General features: G+C 45.3%; 1 protein-coding gene across 4 annotated transcripts; it reads left to right on the top strand.

Moving 5' to 3' along the window:
* The first annotated feature begins 5,635 nt into the window (after window positions 1-5,635).
* Window positions 5,636-10,996, top strand: LOC133921728 (UDP-xylose transporter 1-like). 4 transcript variants are annotated; one of them, XM_062366724.1, is made up of 10 exons: window positions 5,636-5,947; window positions 6,813-7,430; window positions 7,547-7,639; window positions 7,749-7,894; window positions 8,028-8,212; window positions 8,287-8,354; window positions 9,361-9,493; window positions 9,860-10,021; window positions 10,168-10,440; window positions 10,537-10,996. In XM_062366724.1, the coding sequence occupies exons 4-10, from the start codon at window positions 7,780-7,782 to the stop codon at window positions 10,621-10,623; spliced, it is 1,023 nt and encodes a 340-aa protein (XP_062222708.1). In that variant the 5' UTR covers window positions 5,636-5,947; window positions 6,813-7,430; window positions 7,547-7,639; window positions 7,749-7,779; the 3' UTR covers window positions 10,624-10,996. The 4 variants fall into 4 exon arrangements, with proteins under 4 accessions (XP_062222708.1, XP_062222709.1, XP_062222706.1 ...); XM_062366725.1 differs by having other exon boundaries at window positions 7,544-7,639; XM_062366722.1 differs by having other exon boundaries at window positions 6,813-7,639.
* The last annotated feature ends 6,209 nt before the right edge of the window (window positions 10,997-17,205 follow it).

The following is a 17,205-nucleotide window of genomic DNA, read 5'->3' as shown; positions in this document are numbered from 1 at the left end:
GATTCACCTAGCTCTTACAAACAGTGAAGATTCACCACCTCCAAGAGTTCAGAAGTATGTGGACCCCTAATTGCCCTCAAACGAGTTGAGGAATCTCTTATGTTCCTTCGCGGAGTGGTAGCAGATCATCTCGGGGATCAGCCGTCAACTAACATAAGGGCCAGGGAAGGTGGCCGAGGCAAAGACCCTGCTAGAGCTGTTGGTTGGTGCTGACGATGCTGAGTGGCCCTCTGTAGGATGCAAAGGCGATCTGGTGGTTATCGACGAAAAAGATGATCGCACTTTCTTCTCCACCAGAGGCTCGTGGGGTCCATCATTGAAGACGTCATTGGCAATCTGGTCAATGATCTCATTAGAGGGTCTAAAAGAAAATAGAGCAGAAAAAGAGAGCTTTAGCACCAGAGGGTCTTCCATCTTCCACAGGCGTCAAACAGGGGCATACCAGCTTAGAACAGAAGCTCTGGGTCAAAGTCGTCCTGATTGAAGGATGCGGCTTCATTGACGGCTTCTAAACAGCAAAGAGATGCAAGGAAGGGGACAACAAGTGTGAGTACAATAATATACTCCTCAAGTATAGGAAAGCATGATATAGGGCTTAAGTCAAGGAAATGTTAGACAATGGTTAACGGCATTAAGCAACCTTAACCTATGACTTTAACAACATGCATTCTATTTACTAAGTGTGAAGACACAATTATAACAAAAGGAATGACTCATCAGATTCCACCCGACTACCAAGACTCATCAGGTAGTTCCATTACCTGGCTACCCGACCATCCATACCCAAACCTTGATCTCAGCTAATCAAGAAGAAGTCCAAGCCGCTCTTGATCATGGGCATGACTGATTGATCAGTTTGACACTATGCAGAGTTTTCACAGCTTTCCCCACGAGTTGTGATTCTCGTGTTGCTTCACACTTCCAGCGTGTGGAGTCGGGGTCTCACTACAAGGTCTTTACAAAGCTCCCACCAACTTGCAGGTACTCACTGAGGTTTCACAGCTAACAGTGATTCCATCACTACAGAAGCCCCCTCTTGCGCCACACAACCGTCCACTGGTACCTACAAAATCGGAGGGGTGGCTAATTAATTAGACAGACTGTACCCATATAAGCTTTGTGGTTATGCGGTTTAACCGGGTTACATGCTCCAAGAATCGGTCCTTGGGATCCCGCACCAGAACAACCATAAACCAACTGTGCATTACCCACACACGTGCATTCCCGCACCATCATCACAGAAACATCCTGTTAGGATCCCTATACTATGTTGCTATAAAATTACCATACTCGGTTCTTGTTGCATAGACATTAGTCAAGATTAATATTTATCCAACTATGATAGCACTAGCATAACTACTCATCATTACCCATGATTCATCAACAGCAACAAAGATAATCATACAGAATCTAGTAAACCCTAACATGGGGTTCCAATTTAGACAAGCATGCAATGAAGGATAAACAACTACATAAATATCCTGAAATAGGAGCAAGATGTTCACGGACACTTGCCTTTAGCTGAGGGTTGCTCGAAGTCTTAAAATACTTGATCTTGCAGATTCCCAAACTGATCACCTCCTAATGCCACACCAGAAAAGCATACGAGGAAACTACTAAGAACAGTACACCAAACAGTATTGAAACTAGGTAAAAACCCTATAAAAAGATTCTACACATCGCTACGAATACTTGAGCTCGAAAATCACCCAAATTGGCGCTACGAGCAAAAAAGTTATAAGCTTTTGAAGTTCCAGGGGCTATTATGCAAATTTTACTTGATTTTCGAGAATAAACCGATTTGTTTTTATACTAAAAATCTTATTTATGATGTCATAGATCAAAACGGGATATTTTTCAATTGAAAAACACATGGAATAGGTCCATGGACCCATGGACCACTATTTGGAGGTTGGTCCATAGTCCACGATGGACCGATTATACAAAACAAAGGGGTACGTGATCTTAGCTGTTAGATCAAGATTGGGTGGCTCAGAGGCAAAGGGGGCAGACCAAACGATGTTGGACATGGTCGACGGCCGACCGACGGCAGCGCATGGCCGAAACCTCGCTGGAGAAGCATGAAAACGCGCATATGGCCACAGAATTCGATGGGGAAAAGCACAAAACAAAGAGGAGTGCTCATGGAGTCTCACCATGGGATTCTCGACGGTGGAAAGGGACTGTGGGAAGCCAACGATGGAGAGGGGTGGTCTGGTGGAGCTCGAGCTCGGTGTGGCGGCGCTCCGAGGTTTGGGCGACATCGAGATGCAGTAGGGAAGCTCTCCAGTGACCCTGCAAAGCCAAAGAGAGGAGGGACGGGGTCAATGGTGGCTTGGGCATGGAGAATAGACACGGCGATGAAGTTCACCGGAGTTGAAGAAGATGACGGCGCCAACAGCGAATCCAAGCGAGAAACTGGGTGGGAGCGGGTGGAAAACGTGTAGAACATCGCCAAGAAGGAGGAGAGCAGCTTATATGTGCAAGAGGGGAAGCGAATCGACTAAGAATTGGAGAAAATAGTCGACGGCCTTCATGGCTTTAAATGCGGCGGTTTCCTCATTTGAGAGGGGTAAAGGAGGGGCAAACAGCTGGGAATACTTGATTGAGGGGTGAGGATCACGGAGGCAGTGTTTAATCGATGGGAAACAGCTCGAGGAGGCGGCGGACTTTGAATGGGCAGCGGGATTTGGGCGCAGAAATAGCAGGGAAGAGGAGGAGGAAGCGGAGCCGAGAGAGCGGTTCAGCTCGGGTGGCTTGGCTTGGGCCCACTTGGTAGAGAGAGAGAGGGCAGGAAGGGGCGGCTCGGGCACTGCGAGCAGTGGCCGACTTGGACACAGGGCAGGCTAGCCCAAGGCCCAATGTGGGAGAGGGAGGCGGCCTACGCGCGCGCGGGGGGGGGGGGGGGGGATTGAGAAGAGAGAGGGGGAAGAGATTGTGCCGAGCTTAGAGGAGGAATCGGCTCGAGAAGCATTTGACATTTTAAAATTGCTTTTCTTTTACGATTTTGAACTATTTTCAAAAGAAGTTTTAAACGAGTGACTTCTAGCGATCTTTTTTAAATATTTTTTTCAAGTATAAAACCCTATTGTAACTAATGCAACATCTTATATTTACTAATTGGAGGCTCCTTTTGGTGCCTCCATGTTAATCCTAGAAAAATCCTAGAAATTTCAAAAAAAAAAAGCAACCGTTGAATTGATTGATTGACTAACTGTAATCATGGATCAACAGCCAGACAAAACAACATAGAAGATTAAAAAACAAATCATAGAGTCCAGCTCCAACACTACTTCTTACCTTGTCTTTCCTTCCCTTTTTTTTGTTGTAGATACCCTTTATCCAACAAAGTTACGTTAGCAAACTCCAACTTAGTTACGTTAGCAATCAACACACTTCTCCAAATTAAATAAAATATGCTAATTAAATATACGTATAATCAAACATTACAAAATTAAAACAACAGAACACAAACATATTATGGATTATCACATAAAAATAATATCAAAGAATTTATAATGTATTTCCAAAAAAATGAGATACGGTGATGACATTAATAATAATAATAATTTCAAAAAATCAAGAAACAAATAAAAATCAATTTGCATAACACATAAAATGAAAATTATAAATTAGATATATTCACAAATAATAAACATGATTCCAATATTATGAACAAAAATTACATTTATATTTTATATTCCAATATTTAAATATAAATAGCTGATGTATCTTAGCATACAACCATTATTAACACAAATATCTACAATTTAGCCATAAGTTAAATTTCTAGCATGTGCAGTCGCACGGGTTGATGCGCTAGTGAATGCAACAAACTTAACTATAACCTATGAAAAATTTAAATTTAGAAAATAATTTATTTCTATTTGATCAAAAATTACAACTCCTATTTAATTCTAGCAAAATTTTAGACTATTGCAAAAAATAAAAATTTAGGGTGTTACACAAACCTCAACAAAACAGAAATCTACAAGATTCGATGCGAGGAACTTCCTATGGCTCAAATTATAGAAGGTTTCCCTATAAAGGTATACTCTTTACCATGCAAATACTTAGGAGGTCTCCCCCTCCACACCAGACGGGTGAGAAGAGTTGACGTCCAACCGCTCATTGACAAAATTGGCGACATGCTCCCAGGGTGGCAAGGGAACTTCTTCTCTCTGGCCGACAAAGATACACTCATCAAATTTGTGTTGGCTTCCTAGCTAACTTATCATTTAACCATCCTCCTCTTGCAAAAATGGCTTCTAAAGAAGATAGATAGTACTCAAAGAAGCTTCCTCTGGAGAGGAAAAAATCTAGACAAAGTCTTAGGGGGGGGGGGGGGCATTGCCTCGTCAATTGGCCAACCGTAACAAAGCCTAAAGAATTGGGCGGCTTTGGTATCCTGGAGCTACAACATTTTGCAAGAGCACTTAGACTTCAATGGTTGTGGTTCCAGCGGCAAGACGATAGACCGTGGAATGGATTTTCGGTGCCTTATGATCAAGCAAACATTAACCTTTTTAACATCTCGACAATGGTCACAATTGGCAATGTTGAGAAGACCTCATTCTGGCATTCGAGTTAGCACAATGGCCAGGCACCCAAGAACATTGAGTCTCTGATATATGCTATATCCTCGAGGAAAAACTTCACAGTCAAATAAGGGCTATCAGAACACATATGGCTTGGCTACATCAGCCTAATCGAAACCGAGCATGAGCTAAATATCACATCTATGGAGCTTACTGAGCGGCCAACAACTCCAACCAGACACACAAGATCATATAACATGGCGTTGGACCAATAACATCCTCTACACGGCAAAAAGTGCATACGAGATCCAATTTGTCAGCCAAATAAACAAGTATAAGATATGATATGTTTGGAAGGCAAGAGTTGAACCAAAGTGCAAGACATTCTCTTGGATGCTCCTACAAAATAAGATTCTAACCGCGGACAACCTCGTAAAAAGAGGATGGTCTAGACATCAAACATGTCGCCTATGTGATCAAGAGGAGGAAACACCGACACACTTGTGCAAAGACTGCTAGTTTATATGACAGTTTGGGCTTAGTTGACTCCATGGTTTCATCTACCCACCTTGCCACAACTATCTTCCTACCACGTTGAATCGACAAAGAACTTCGAAGACCATTTGATGTTTTTGTGATCGCTTTTTGGTGGAACATATGGAAAGAAAGGAACAGAAGAACTTTCCAAAATGTCGAATGTGATGCTATGCAGGTCGTAGAGCAGATCAAGGAGCAAATTAAAGAATTCCAAAGCGCACTACTTGGTTGAAATGTTTGTCATTTCTAGTGGTAGCAAGGTCTGTTGTTTCCTTGCTTTTGGATTGTGCCCCCGTAGTTGTTACGAGCGCGCTATGTTGTTCCCCTACTATAAACTCTAGTCCTTTCGTTTTGTCCCCGCTTTTATTCCTACTCTAATAAAATCGGCAAATCTCGTGCCGTCTTTTCGAAGAAAAAAAAGAAAAAAAAACGATTTTTGGCATGCCACTGACCACCGCTATCACCGTTTTCATGTCGGTGATCTAGACTCAGTCGAACATTTGGTGACTGGTCAGGGAGGAAGTTGTATTGCATGCCTCGAGTGCACATTGTTTTCCCCTTTTCTTGTGGCACCAGCACGAAGCGAAAATGACATGAAGAACCGGTGTCAAAGCATGGACCAAACTGCCCACATCACCACATGCATACGCACACGACGCCACCAACACCTTCCCTCCCCGGCCCACAGATGCCGGGACATAAGAACGCCTCTCCTTCGCTTCTTCCTCCAAGGCGCCACCGAGCACAACCAGCGCCATTAGAAGGCACAGCTCCCTTCCTTCTCGCGCACATTCGCATATAGGAGCAGCCAGGACGAGGCTAGCAGCAGAGGAGGAGGAGGTGCCCCTGCTCTCTGGAAAGATCAATTTGAAGTGAGTATTACTCAAACTGTTCTTTTTCCTAGATTGCCTTTCTGTCGGGTTGTTCTTGAATTTCGAGTATGTTTCTCATGGGTTTTTTTTACGCTTTCAACGAAATGTCAAAGATAGGTTGGCGAAGTCTTCCGAGATAGTAGATTTCAGGGGTTGTTGGCAGCCATAAAAACATAGGATTGGGGGTTTCATTTGGTGTTTTGTATAATCGAGTTGAGCTGCTCTCTTCTACCTTTCTTGGTGATTGCTTTGTCTGAGCCAGGGATTAAAATTTTGTTGAAATTTGCGAAATTTGGGAATTTCGGAGTGAATAAAACATCTAATTTTGTGAATTTTTCACTGAAATTTGATCTTTTCATCGGTGAACGAAAAAAATTATAAAACGAAATTGAAATCCCTTGTCTGAGTACACCTGGGCTCTGGCTGCAAGCTGGATCACGTAAGCAATGCACTAGTGTTCGGGGCACTGAAATTCTATATGCGATGGGAGTTTACTACTCCGTTTCACAATATTTTCGTTGCTACGTGTATTGATAAGGTTTGTCTGCTGGGGAAATTAAAAGTGTCGTCAATGCGATATTTTCGCTCTCCAGTCCCAACTTCTGCTCTAATTTTAGAAACAGGGTTTAGCAGTTTGAGTATATCATTCCGTGTTTGGTAACCATTTCTCATTACCTTTTGTTTTTATAAATGCGCTTCCTTTAAAGAAAAACCAATAATGATCCATATGTTTTTATGTTTTACCCTGTGGTCCAAAAAATTTCTGTTTCGAATTTTTCTTAAACCCTGTACTTTTACCAATTTGTTTATTCTATAACTTTGCAAAGTGATCAATCATTTGATGGAACCTGGAATCTCCTTTCAGTTATTGCACTGCCCCGGGCCAGCAAGAGTGAACCATCGATAACCATTCTGTTTTTCCAGTCTGCACCATGTGATCGTTCTTCAAGAATCACATGCGCTGCTGTGCTTGATGCCAGAATTTCCAAGTCGAAGACGTACTTGCCCGAGATCGTACAAACTCGCTGGACCTAATCTGGCAAAGCCATTCGTCTAAACAGATCCGTGTCCTAGTTTTACCTGGACGGCACTTTTGCAGTTTCGCTACGAACATACATACGCGTTTACGCCTCCATCGCGTGCGCAACGCGTAAACAGCAAACGCCCGGTTTTTGCCGGCGCGTCAGGCGAAACTAGCCGTCCATTTGGACTCGCCATACTGGTTGCAGGCTTTCATTCTGCTCATGTTTCTGCTCTGCCCAACATGTGAGATGCTGGAGTGAGCTGAAAGCCTGCAACCGCCGCTCCAAGAATATATGCCCAAGAACTTCGTCAGCTTGATCATGGTGCAACAGAACGATCTGGTGGAGTTGGGGAAGCATCCTCCGCCAGCGTTTGTGTACGTTGGCAGATCGGCGATGATGGTTGCGCAAGCCGTTTGGCACTTGCCAGGAGCTGAGTCCAAAAATTTCAGAAGTACTAGGTAGCTTATTTGACAAGTGGCAATACCCGTCTTACCAGTTCAACGTCAGCCTATTTTATTCCTAGAACACGGTTGCTCATGCTGATAACACCGAATCATGCATTCCTATGTAGCAGAGGAGATCATATTTTGTCTCACGCCCAGTTTCAGTGCATTGTGCATGCACCGAAAATCACCTGAAAGAAGATTGAACCAGCAAACTACGTTCAGTTACGAGTGGTCAAATAGTACAGATTTCACATAATTTATGTTCTTCAGTCAATAGCATGCATACCTTACAGCCTTACACTGATTTTTCTTTCGATGGGTTATATGCAGCTTCAGGTAGCAGATACAGCAGGTGGCCAAGATGACCGCCGGTTTCCAGCTCGGTGTGATTGGATCTCTCACGCTCTCCGTGGCATCATCGGTCGCCATTGTCATCTGCAACAAAGCCCTCATCAGCACTCTTGGCTTTCCATTTGGTCAGTGCCTCATCTCGTAGATTACAAGTATGAAGGAAACTAGCACATTAGCCGCCATGCAGAATCGCGTATATTCAGTTCAGTACTTAGCAGCCAATCATTTTCACTTGTGATGTCCTTATGATCAATGCAGCTACAACGTTAACAAGTTGGCATCTCATGGTGACCTTCTGCACCCTTTATGTCGCGCAGCACATGCGCTTTTTCGAGCCCAAGGCAATTGATGGACAGACGGTAGTCTTGTTCGGGTTGCTGAATGGAACCTCAATTGGCCTTCTCAACCTTAGTTTAGGATTCAATTCTATCGGATTCTACCAGGTCACTGCTCTTCTTACTCATTATCTTCTATGAGAATGAATGAAACAGATTCTCAAACTCAGTATGCTCTGCAGATGACAAAACTGGCCATCATACCTTTCACAGTATTGTTGGAGACTATATTCCTGAAGAAAAGATTCAGGTTAGAAAAGTTGTACGGACTATTGCATCTTAAATAGAAGTACTGATTGCATTTCATTCAGGCCGAAACAGTGATAGAAGCAGGTATCAGGAAGTATAACATTCTACCTAGGAAGATTTCTATTCATGCTTTTTTTTTGTACTTCATTTTTTGAAACAAAGAGAGCTGCAATTATATTAATAAGAAAGGAGTACCCCATGGGTGAAAACAAGAAGCGAAGCAAGAGCAAAAGATAAGGAGGCTGAGACCAGAACCACAAGTCTATTCTCTCTTAAAAAGGCGGCATAGATGTCGTGCTCTTGCGAAGTTCCAAGAGGAAGCCTCCTCTATGATTCTATCATCAACACCACACACCAGGCGTGTGAAATAGTTGAAGGTTATGTTGTTGCGCTCTTTCCAAACCTCTCAGCACACAAGGATGATGAGGGACTTAACGCCCCTTTCCGGGACGCTTGGCGTGACGGCCAAAGTAGACCACCAGTGGTGTATGTGGATCGTGTTAGGCCAGCAGGTGGGACGTAGCGAAGATTGCGACACCCAGTCTGCGATACACGATCATACCTGCTTTGAGAAACTACATGTGGAGAATAAATGGTGGCAAGTTTCCGGCTCCTTCATGCACAACAAGCATTGCGGGTTATTGGGCCAAGCTCTGGCCGCAAGCCTATGAGACATCCACAACCTTTTTTGAACAGTCAATGAGGCAAAGAATTTGCACTTTGGCAGTGCCCATGGCTTCCAAATAAGATTTTGAAAATTCATGTCCACCGCGCCTTGGAATTGCGCATGATAAATTGGGTACTTTATGATGACTAGAATACTTTTCTATAGCTATTTTAACGAGAACAATTACCCATCAGAGCAAATGAGATAGGAAAAGTCTAGGAAAGTATGCTTAGTTTTGTTCATATTTCTGGTCCCGGACAGTATGATTTCCTTTCAGCAAACTAGGCCGTTTCCTTTCAGTTATCACTTATGCTAATACGATATAACTAACAATATGCAGTGAGACTATCAAGTTTTCTCTACTGGTCTTGCTACTTGGAGTTGGCATTGCTTCCGTTACCGACCTCAAGCTAAATCTTCTTGGGTCAACCCTTTCTGCCCTCGCCATTGCCACGACTTGTGTTGGCCAAATTGTATCCTACACTTGAGATATTTATTTTCATCAATCAGGGTGCACATACTGCATTTATCAGCATAATAGGAATTAGCAGTAGGCTTAGGCAACCACTAGCTAACTCTGTTAATAGCCCAATTAGTGTACTTTTAAAAAATGAAACTTCAAGAAACTATTGTCTCAGTATTTTACAAAAAAGGGTTTTCCAATATAAAACAATGAAGAATTCTCCAAGCTGTTATGAAGTTTCAGATTTTTCTTTTTTGATCCTTGTTCCTTTTGATACATCAGCAACCAGATGCACTGCCCAAAAAATGTATAATGTATCCCAAACATCTTGTACTATTGACATGATGTATCCTTAACCTGTCAACTTTGAATGAAGCTCACAAACACAATACAAAGAAAGTTGAAGGTCTCTTCAACGCAGCTTCTGTACCAATCTGCACCTTACCAAGCAGCCATTCTGTTTGCGACTGGCCCCATCGTGGATCAATTCCTTACCGGCCGCAGCGTCTTCGCCCACAAATACACTCTTCCAGTTCTGGTAAGCACGGTCATACATTCGATGCAACGGTTACAATATAGGCATATGCCTGCCGTTTTCTGAAAACATCGTTCCAAGTACAGCTCAAAATTTGGACGGATGGATGACAGCTTGAAGAATCACCAGGTTCATGAACTCTCTTACAGGGCTTCATCATCCTGTCCTGTCTGATCGCGGTGTCCGTAAACTTCAGCACGTTCCTTGTGATCGGAACGACGTCGCCGGTGACGTACCAGGTCCTGGGCCACCTCAAGACGTGCCTGGTCCTGTCGTTCGGCTACACCCTGCTGCACGACCCCTTCACCATGAGGAACGTCATGGGCATCCTCGTCGCCATCTTCGGGATGGCGCTCTACTCCTACTTCTCGGTGCGGGAGGGCAAGAAGAAATCGGCAGGCGACGCCCTCCCGGTGTCGCAGGTATGAATGATATCATTTCCGTCACCCGTCACGTAGACTCGAAGTTTGAGGTCAGTTGTTCACTCACCGGACGCATCATCTTTGGTGATACTGCAGGTGCCGGACAAGGACACGGAGCCGCTCGTGGCAACCAAGGACACGAGCGACGCCAAGAAGGCGAACGGTGTATCGCACGACTGCTAAAAAACGTTTCTCTTCTTTTTTATCAAAGGGGTAGCCCAGCCCTAGTACCACTATCTGCGCATGTAGCCTACTGTTTGAGTTATTCCTTTGATTTCTTTGGTCCCTTTTTGTAGATCCGGGGATGTTTAGTAGAGGGTGTACAATTTGATGCAATTGTTAATCTGCTAGCTACAGTGTTGCAACTAGCAATCTAGCATCCATGCTCCCGTATCCCACCACACCGGAACACCAATTGGATCACACGGTTAAAACCAAAAATACTAATAGTCTATAGTATTGCACTCGTACAATGAGTTGCCTTTGATACCATCATGTAACATCTCTCTTCAAAATTTGTTTGTAACCTAGTCCACATGTGAAATGGACCTATATACATATAATATATCTCTTACATTTTTATCATCGTTTCTGTATACACGTAGCCGAAATATTTGGATTATACGGACCAAACCAAAAGTAATAATGGATCGAGGTATTACATCCACATGCACTTTTATCGTTAGTTTGTAGTAAGCTGGTCAGACGGAAGCCAATTCTATTGGATTATATCTAGAAAAATTCTAGTGAGATTTTATTTATATCATAATTTTTATAGAATAAGATCCTATAAAAAGCTAAGCAGCCCACTGCAGCCTGATTGTTCGGCTTTCCGTTGTGCAAGAGCGACCGCGCGCAGGCGCAACCAACTGGCACCTCCAAGTTTGAGGGCCTAGCCAGTGCCGCTTGACTGAAAATGGCGGCCCGAGTAGTGGTGCCCCTCCAGGCCCAGCCAGCAGGGTGCTGCTAGTCCGTCGTGGATATCTCGGCCCGGGCTGCACGCTACGGCCCTAATTAGGCCGAGCGACAAGGCCTTTTCTATTTTCCGTTTCACGACAAAGCCTTGTGCCCTGGGACCCCTCAGCCCCTCTTCATTTATTTACATCTCTAAACGACGCTCTTCTTTATTTATACGTCTCACAAATATTTCTTTTTTGCGAAGAAAAAGTATTTCTTATTTGTGATACTATGACAACAATAACAACAACAAATTCTGGTTCCAAATAATGCAGTCTTTTACTCTGGGAAAAAAAAACTGCAGACACAAATTCAAGAGGAACGCATGACGCTAAACGTAGCACGATGGCACTGATATGCAGACTTGCAGAGGCAGACCGATCCCGAACATAGACTGGAGTATAGCAGCACGCTTCGCACACGTACCGGGACAGCTTAGCGTAGATGCAGCTTACACGCACAAGATCCCGATGGAAGAGCACATGGCATTTGTCAACCGATGTCATCACCATCATGGCTATTCGTTTTGCTTAACTTGCAGGTTTGACTTGTGCCCAAGCACACCCAGCATGAGCATGTGCATCAATCCCTGCACCGCCTGCATGCATTAGCACGCCCCTCAGCTCGCCATCTTGATAAAACAGCGGGTCAGCCGCCCGCCGATCGCTCGCTCGCATGCATCGCATGGTTCCCATATGGATCGCCGCCCGCCGGGTACGTGCTCGCTCCGTCGCTCGGATCCCGCAGCTAGCGGGCGGGGCGGAGAGGTGGAGGCACGGGCATGTGGGCGCAACCGGCGAGCCGGCGCCGGGGCCTCCTCGTGCCGGTCACGTGGGACAGGCGGAATACACGTTTCCATGCTCTGGCCCCCGGAATCTTTGTTCCGAGGCCGACATGATCCACCGCAACCCGCGCCCGTCGTTCGTACTCCCAGAAGAGTTGTTAATGCCGTGCGCGCGTCCATGCATGCTCTGTTTCCAGCAGCTGCATTGCCTTGCCCCTTGCCCAGTTGCCCGTCTCAGATGTAAAAAACCGGGTTTCGTTTCGTCATGCATGTGTGGTTCCCCGTCGGATCACTCTGTGAGTGTGTGTTCTCGTTCTCGCTCACGCTCTGCTTCTTGCCTTCTTGGTACCTGCAAGTCAAACTTGGTGTTCGAGCTGAGAGGCGAGGAGGGCCGGGGCGCAGTGAGGGGGTTTCTGGCGTTGTTTGCGCTGTTCCTGAGGCGCGGCTGATCCCGATGCGGCGGTCTTTGCTCCGCGGTTCATGCGACGAAGAGTGGCTCCGGCCCTCCCGTTTAACTCGTAGTGTAGTAACTTGGAGTAGAAAAATGAGATGAACCTTCTCTAGCTTGTACAGCAGCCTCCACTAGGCATTACTCAGCTCATATTGATCGCATTACTCCTTTGGTAGGAGGACAGAGCCAGCTTATCCGCATCCCCTTCGTATGGTTGACTATACATCCGCACCTCATTTTATTCCCCTTGCCCATCAGGAACGGACTGACGCAGTACAGCATTCGCATGCGCATGCGTTTGCAACAACTGTTTGTTTGGGTTTCGCGCGGGGTAGAGGCGAGGTGACGCACTGCTGCATGGCACATTGTGTGTAGGCGCAAGAATACAACTCTGAGGCGCAGGCGCAGGCAGGAAAAAGCATTGGAGACAGAATTGGGCAGTACGTATATCAGTAGAGACTAGAGTAGGTTGTATACCCTAGCTGGAAGACAAAAACCCTGCAAACTAGCCCTGTCTGAATCTACAAGATCAATCTGGCAGATGCCCTCTGTCTCAAAAAAGACACCCTTTTTAGGGTCTGTCGCAGCATTCTCAATCTTCAGTAGGTAGTGCTATATACAACTGCTTGGTAAAAGGCTCACAGAAAAGAAGACGACAACGATCGGGAGAGCGATGTGCCAACTAACGAAGAGGGATAAAATTGGGCCGATGAATTCTTTTCCTTTTCTTTTCTCTTTTCTTGTTTCGCTCACATGACGCAGTTGGAGTATTCTAGTGCCTGGATTAATATAGACACGAGCGACCAGTGTTCCTGCGGTGTTTGAGTTGCGTCACGTTCGCGTCTGGGGAGAACTGTTCAACACCGATCGTTGCGTGCCTTTGCTACAGCCACGGTTGAGCAAGAGATATGCAGACGTGCAATATCTTTCGTGGCGATAAATTAAACAGAAAGTTCACCTTGTCACGGGGTTTGGTAGTTGATTACCGGCAAAGTAGAAACGTTTAGCCCACCAAGATCGCCGGCGTATCACTTTCCCTCTTCTTTTTTCCTACTTGCCACTGCAAGGCAGTAGGGCTTATGAAATCTTAGATACCGCAAATTCTTCTGCGTTGTTTCTTCGATCTGAACTGTGAGCGCCACTATCCCCACGGTCCCACCAGGCTCACGTACCCCACCGACCACCATATCGAGTTTGGGTCCAGCCCATGGGAGGGAAGCTAGGCGGGTCTCGGCGGCAGCAGCAGAAGGTGACGCCGAATGCCCGCGGCACGCGTCGCCGGCGACAAAAGACACCCCGACCCCCACCCCCACCAGCGCGCGTGACGAGGCACGGGCACCCGCCTGGCTTACCCCCTCTGATCGATCCCGCCCCCGCCCCGCGCCACGCCCTGCTGTGTGCCTGGCTGCCTGGTTGCTGTCCACAGACCCCGGGCCCTTCCGCAGGTTGGGCGGCCCTCGCGCGCGGAGGCGTCCACGGCTCCACCAAACCACGGTCCACGGCTCCGCGCTCGTGAGGTGGGGCACTGGCCACTGGGCGGGTGCGCACGCGAGCGCAAGCGTCCCTCCTCCGCTGCCGTCGGCGGCGTTACGGGATCCGCGCGCAGCGGGGGTTGGAACCGGTGGCTGCGCCAAACGGGAAACGAGTTGACTTTGCCACATGCTTGTCACTGGGGATTTCAAGTGAAACGAATACAGAATCTCGAAAGCGCCCTCATACTTGTTAAAGAAATCTCGGAACTCGGAAGTAGGTGTCGTCTGAAACCATATGCTAGTTACTCTACTAGTTACAGCAAGCTGCTGTGGTGCATGAATTGTCCTGACAGCTTAGCTTTGCCGTTCTCGGATCCTAGTGCGCATTTCCAAGTAAAGATGTTTTGGTAGGTACGTGTACTAACTGGCAACATGAATTTGGGATGAGATCGTCAATTCGACATCGAAAGAATTCTTGTAGACGAGAGATATTTATCCATCCAACTTGGCACTTTGTGTAAACTGTTAGTGCATAATTACTGGCCTCGCAGCACCCGGTGCTTGTGTTTGCCACAAGGAGGTGACGCAAGAGCACACGACTAAACTAATGTACTTGACCTTAAACAACTGTTCCAGCTAGGTGGAGAGATGTACTCGGTTGGCCTTAAACAAGTATTGTAGGTCGAAATGGAGTGTCGCTTGTTAAAAAATTTCGGCTGCAAAGTAAAGTAAACGTCTCAAAGCAGCGTAAAAGCAACAAGTTTCTGAAATGAAATTCAAGTACCGTTGCCGGTCAACAACTTGGAGGCCAACGAAGCTAAGCTACCACAGGACAACCTTGGAGCAAAGTACACAAAGTTACTGTAAAATCCTGACGCATCAACAATAGACAAAAATATTTGGGAGGCGCTAGCGAACAAGAGACTGAAAACAACGTGTTTACTGTCGACTTGAACGTCAGCTGTTCATTTCCAATCCAACCACTAGAATGCCATCTATATGTAAGATCACATGTTACTCTTCCTTTGTCCTCTCCTCGATAAGAGCTTTCAAACCTCCCTTACCCCACTCTCCTCCTACCATCTCTAGTGGTGGGAGCGTCATCAGATTTATCATTGTCACATTGTCGCACTAACCTAGCTTCGCTGAGCCATCGCTAAACCTCCCCCACCGCCAGCACCGCCCACCTTTTACCGCCTGTGTTGTCGCCATCGTCTCGTTGCACCGCTACGCCGCTACCTCCCCTAGCCTCCCTCCAACCCCAGCGGACCTTAGAACCCTAAGCCTGAAGCTAGCGCCCCTCTTTTATCGATTGTAAGTTTTGATGAATTTAGTCAACTGACTTTAGGAAATCTGAAGAATATATATCATTTCCCAATGTTCAATCACACACTATGTTAGAAGAACATATGTGTCGGATAGGTCTAGACTTCTTAGTAATACGACTTTTATTTAGCTGACTCATCGTAGAATCGCTTTCAACGTATGATATGACATCTTTATTAATCAAACCCCCAAAATGTCTCTCTCCATGCACACGCCCGGAGATAATTTGAAATGACGTTTGAGCCATATTTTAGGAATGGCTAGGTCAAGAATGATTGCAAAGGAAATTTGCAAATCGGGTGATAAACATTATGTAGATATATCCTTTTGGACTTTTATGCAGACCATTTAGATGTTGGGTTGCTTTTTTATTGAGAAAATACGCTTTCACTTGGTTCTCTACTCTTGCAAATTAAACTAGTGAGTCATTAAGCTTGTAATATTGTCCAATTGAGGTCCAATTTTAGCGATTTAGAAGAAAAAATAGTATTAAAATAATTTTACACAGGATGAGATTGTCTCCCCCTTTTATCACATCTCCACCTTAAGAATTTCAACAAAACACCTATATATTGCTGGAGAGAAGTGAACCGCTTAGGCATGGCAAGCTGAACGTAGCTCGGTTGGTTACGTCTCTTGGTGAGGAGCAACCTCACCCGGGCTCGAACCTATGCCTGCACACGCTGGGCGCAAAGTGGCACCGGTAGAGCCACTCTATGGCTCTGCTACTCTGAAAAAAAGTTGATGGAGAGAAGACTATAGTGCCAGTAATGGATTTCTGTAAGTTAGCTGCCGCACAGTCGGAGCAAGGCTGTTGTTCGAAGCTTGGTCAAGGCGACCTTGATGATCCTGGGGTTGTAGAGCCAGATTATCCATGTTTTTAGCAGTAAGCACCAACCACATATGGCTTCTTTGTGATTGTTGCCACCCTCATGGCCAACTCTACACCTTGACAACCCCTTCACACTGTACTGTGGCAACCAGTTCATCACTAGTCACCTCTATTCATGGCTGTCGATTCGATGGCTACCCACTAATCATCCACCTGAGATAAACATCTAACGACTAATGCTCGCACATCTTTGGAGCATATGTACTGTCAGGAACTTTGGTGTATTAGCAAAGCATTTTATTTCTTTGCATCTTACCTTTTTTAAGATAGCAAACTTTTTTTTCTCTAAGAAGTCGAGATATCAAATATTTATTTCAGATATCCTGTTGCAAAGACCAAACCCCGCAACACCATTTAGTTCATCCTGGGAGTTCCTCCATGTACTAAGCCCCCTTCGAGCACATCTAAAGTAAGAGATTTTGACGTATTAGCAGTGCATTTTACTATTTTTCTGAGATATCAAACTTTTTGTTCTTCAAGAGGTCAAGATATGGAACATTTATTTGAGAACCCATTGCACAAACCAAATCCACAACTCCGTTCGGTTCCTCTGTGTACCAAGGTTATCGACCGGAGCTCGGTTACCGAACTCCGGCGGTAACCGAAAATTCGCGATAACCGCGGTTACCGGTCAAAAATTCAAAAAAATTTGGAGAAAATTCATTTGGCAAAATTTGAAATTTGGAAAAAAAAATTACGATTTTAGTAGTTCGGTAACCGGTCGGTTTGGACCGGTTACCGAGCGGTTTTTACGATTTATCGAGTGATTTTCTCGAATTTTTCGTATCGTTGGTAACCGCTCGGTTTTCTCGATTTTAAGTCAAGTTCAACAAAAAAAACCCAAAAATTATCTCAATTTTGTAAAATCAATAACTAATTCATC

The sequence above is a fragment of the Phragmites australis genome, chromosome 6 (genome assembly GCF_958298935.1).
Source record: "Phragmites australis chromosome 6, lpPhrAust1.1, whole genome shotgun sequence".
Lineage (NCBI taxonomy): Eukaryota > Viridiplantae > Streptophyta > Magnoliopsida > Poales > Poaceae > Phragmites > Phragmites australis.
Note: the sequence above shows the minus strand (reverse complement) of the source record. Positions and strands in the feature narration are given on the sequence as shown.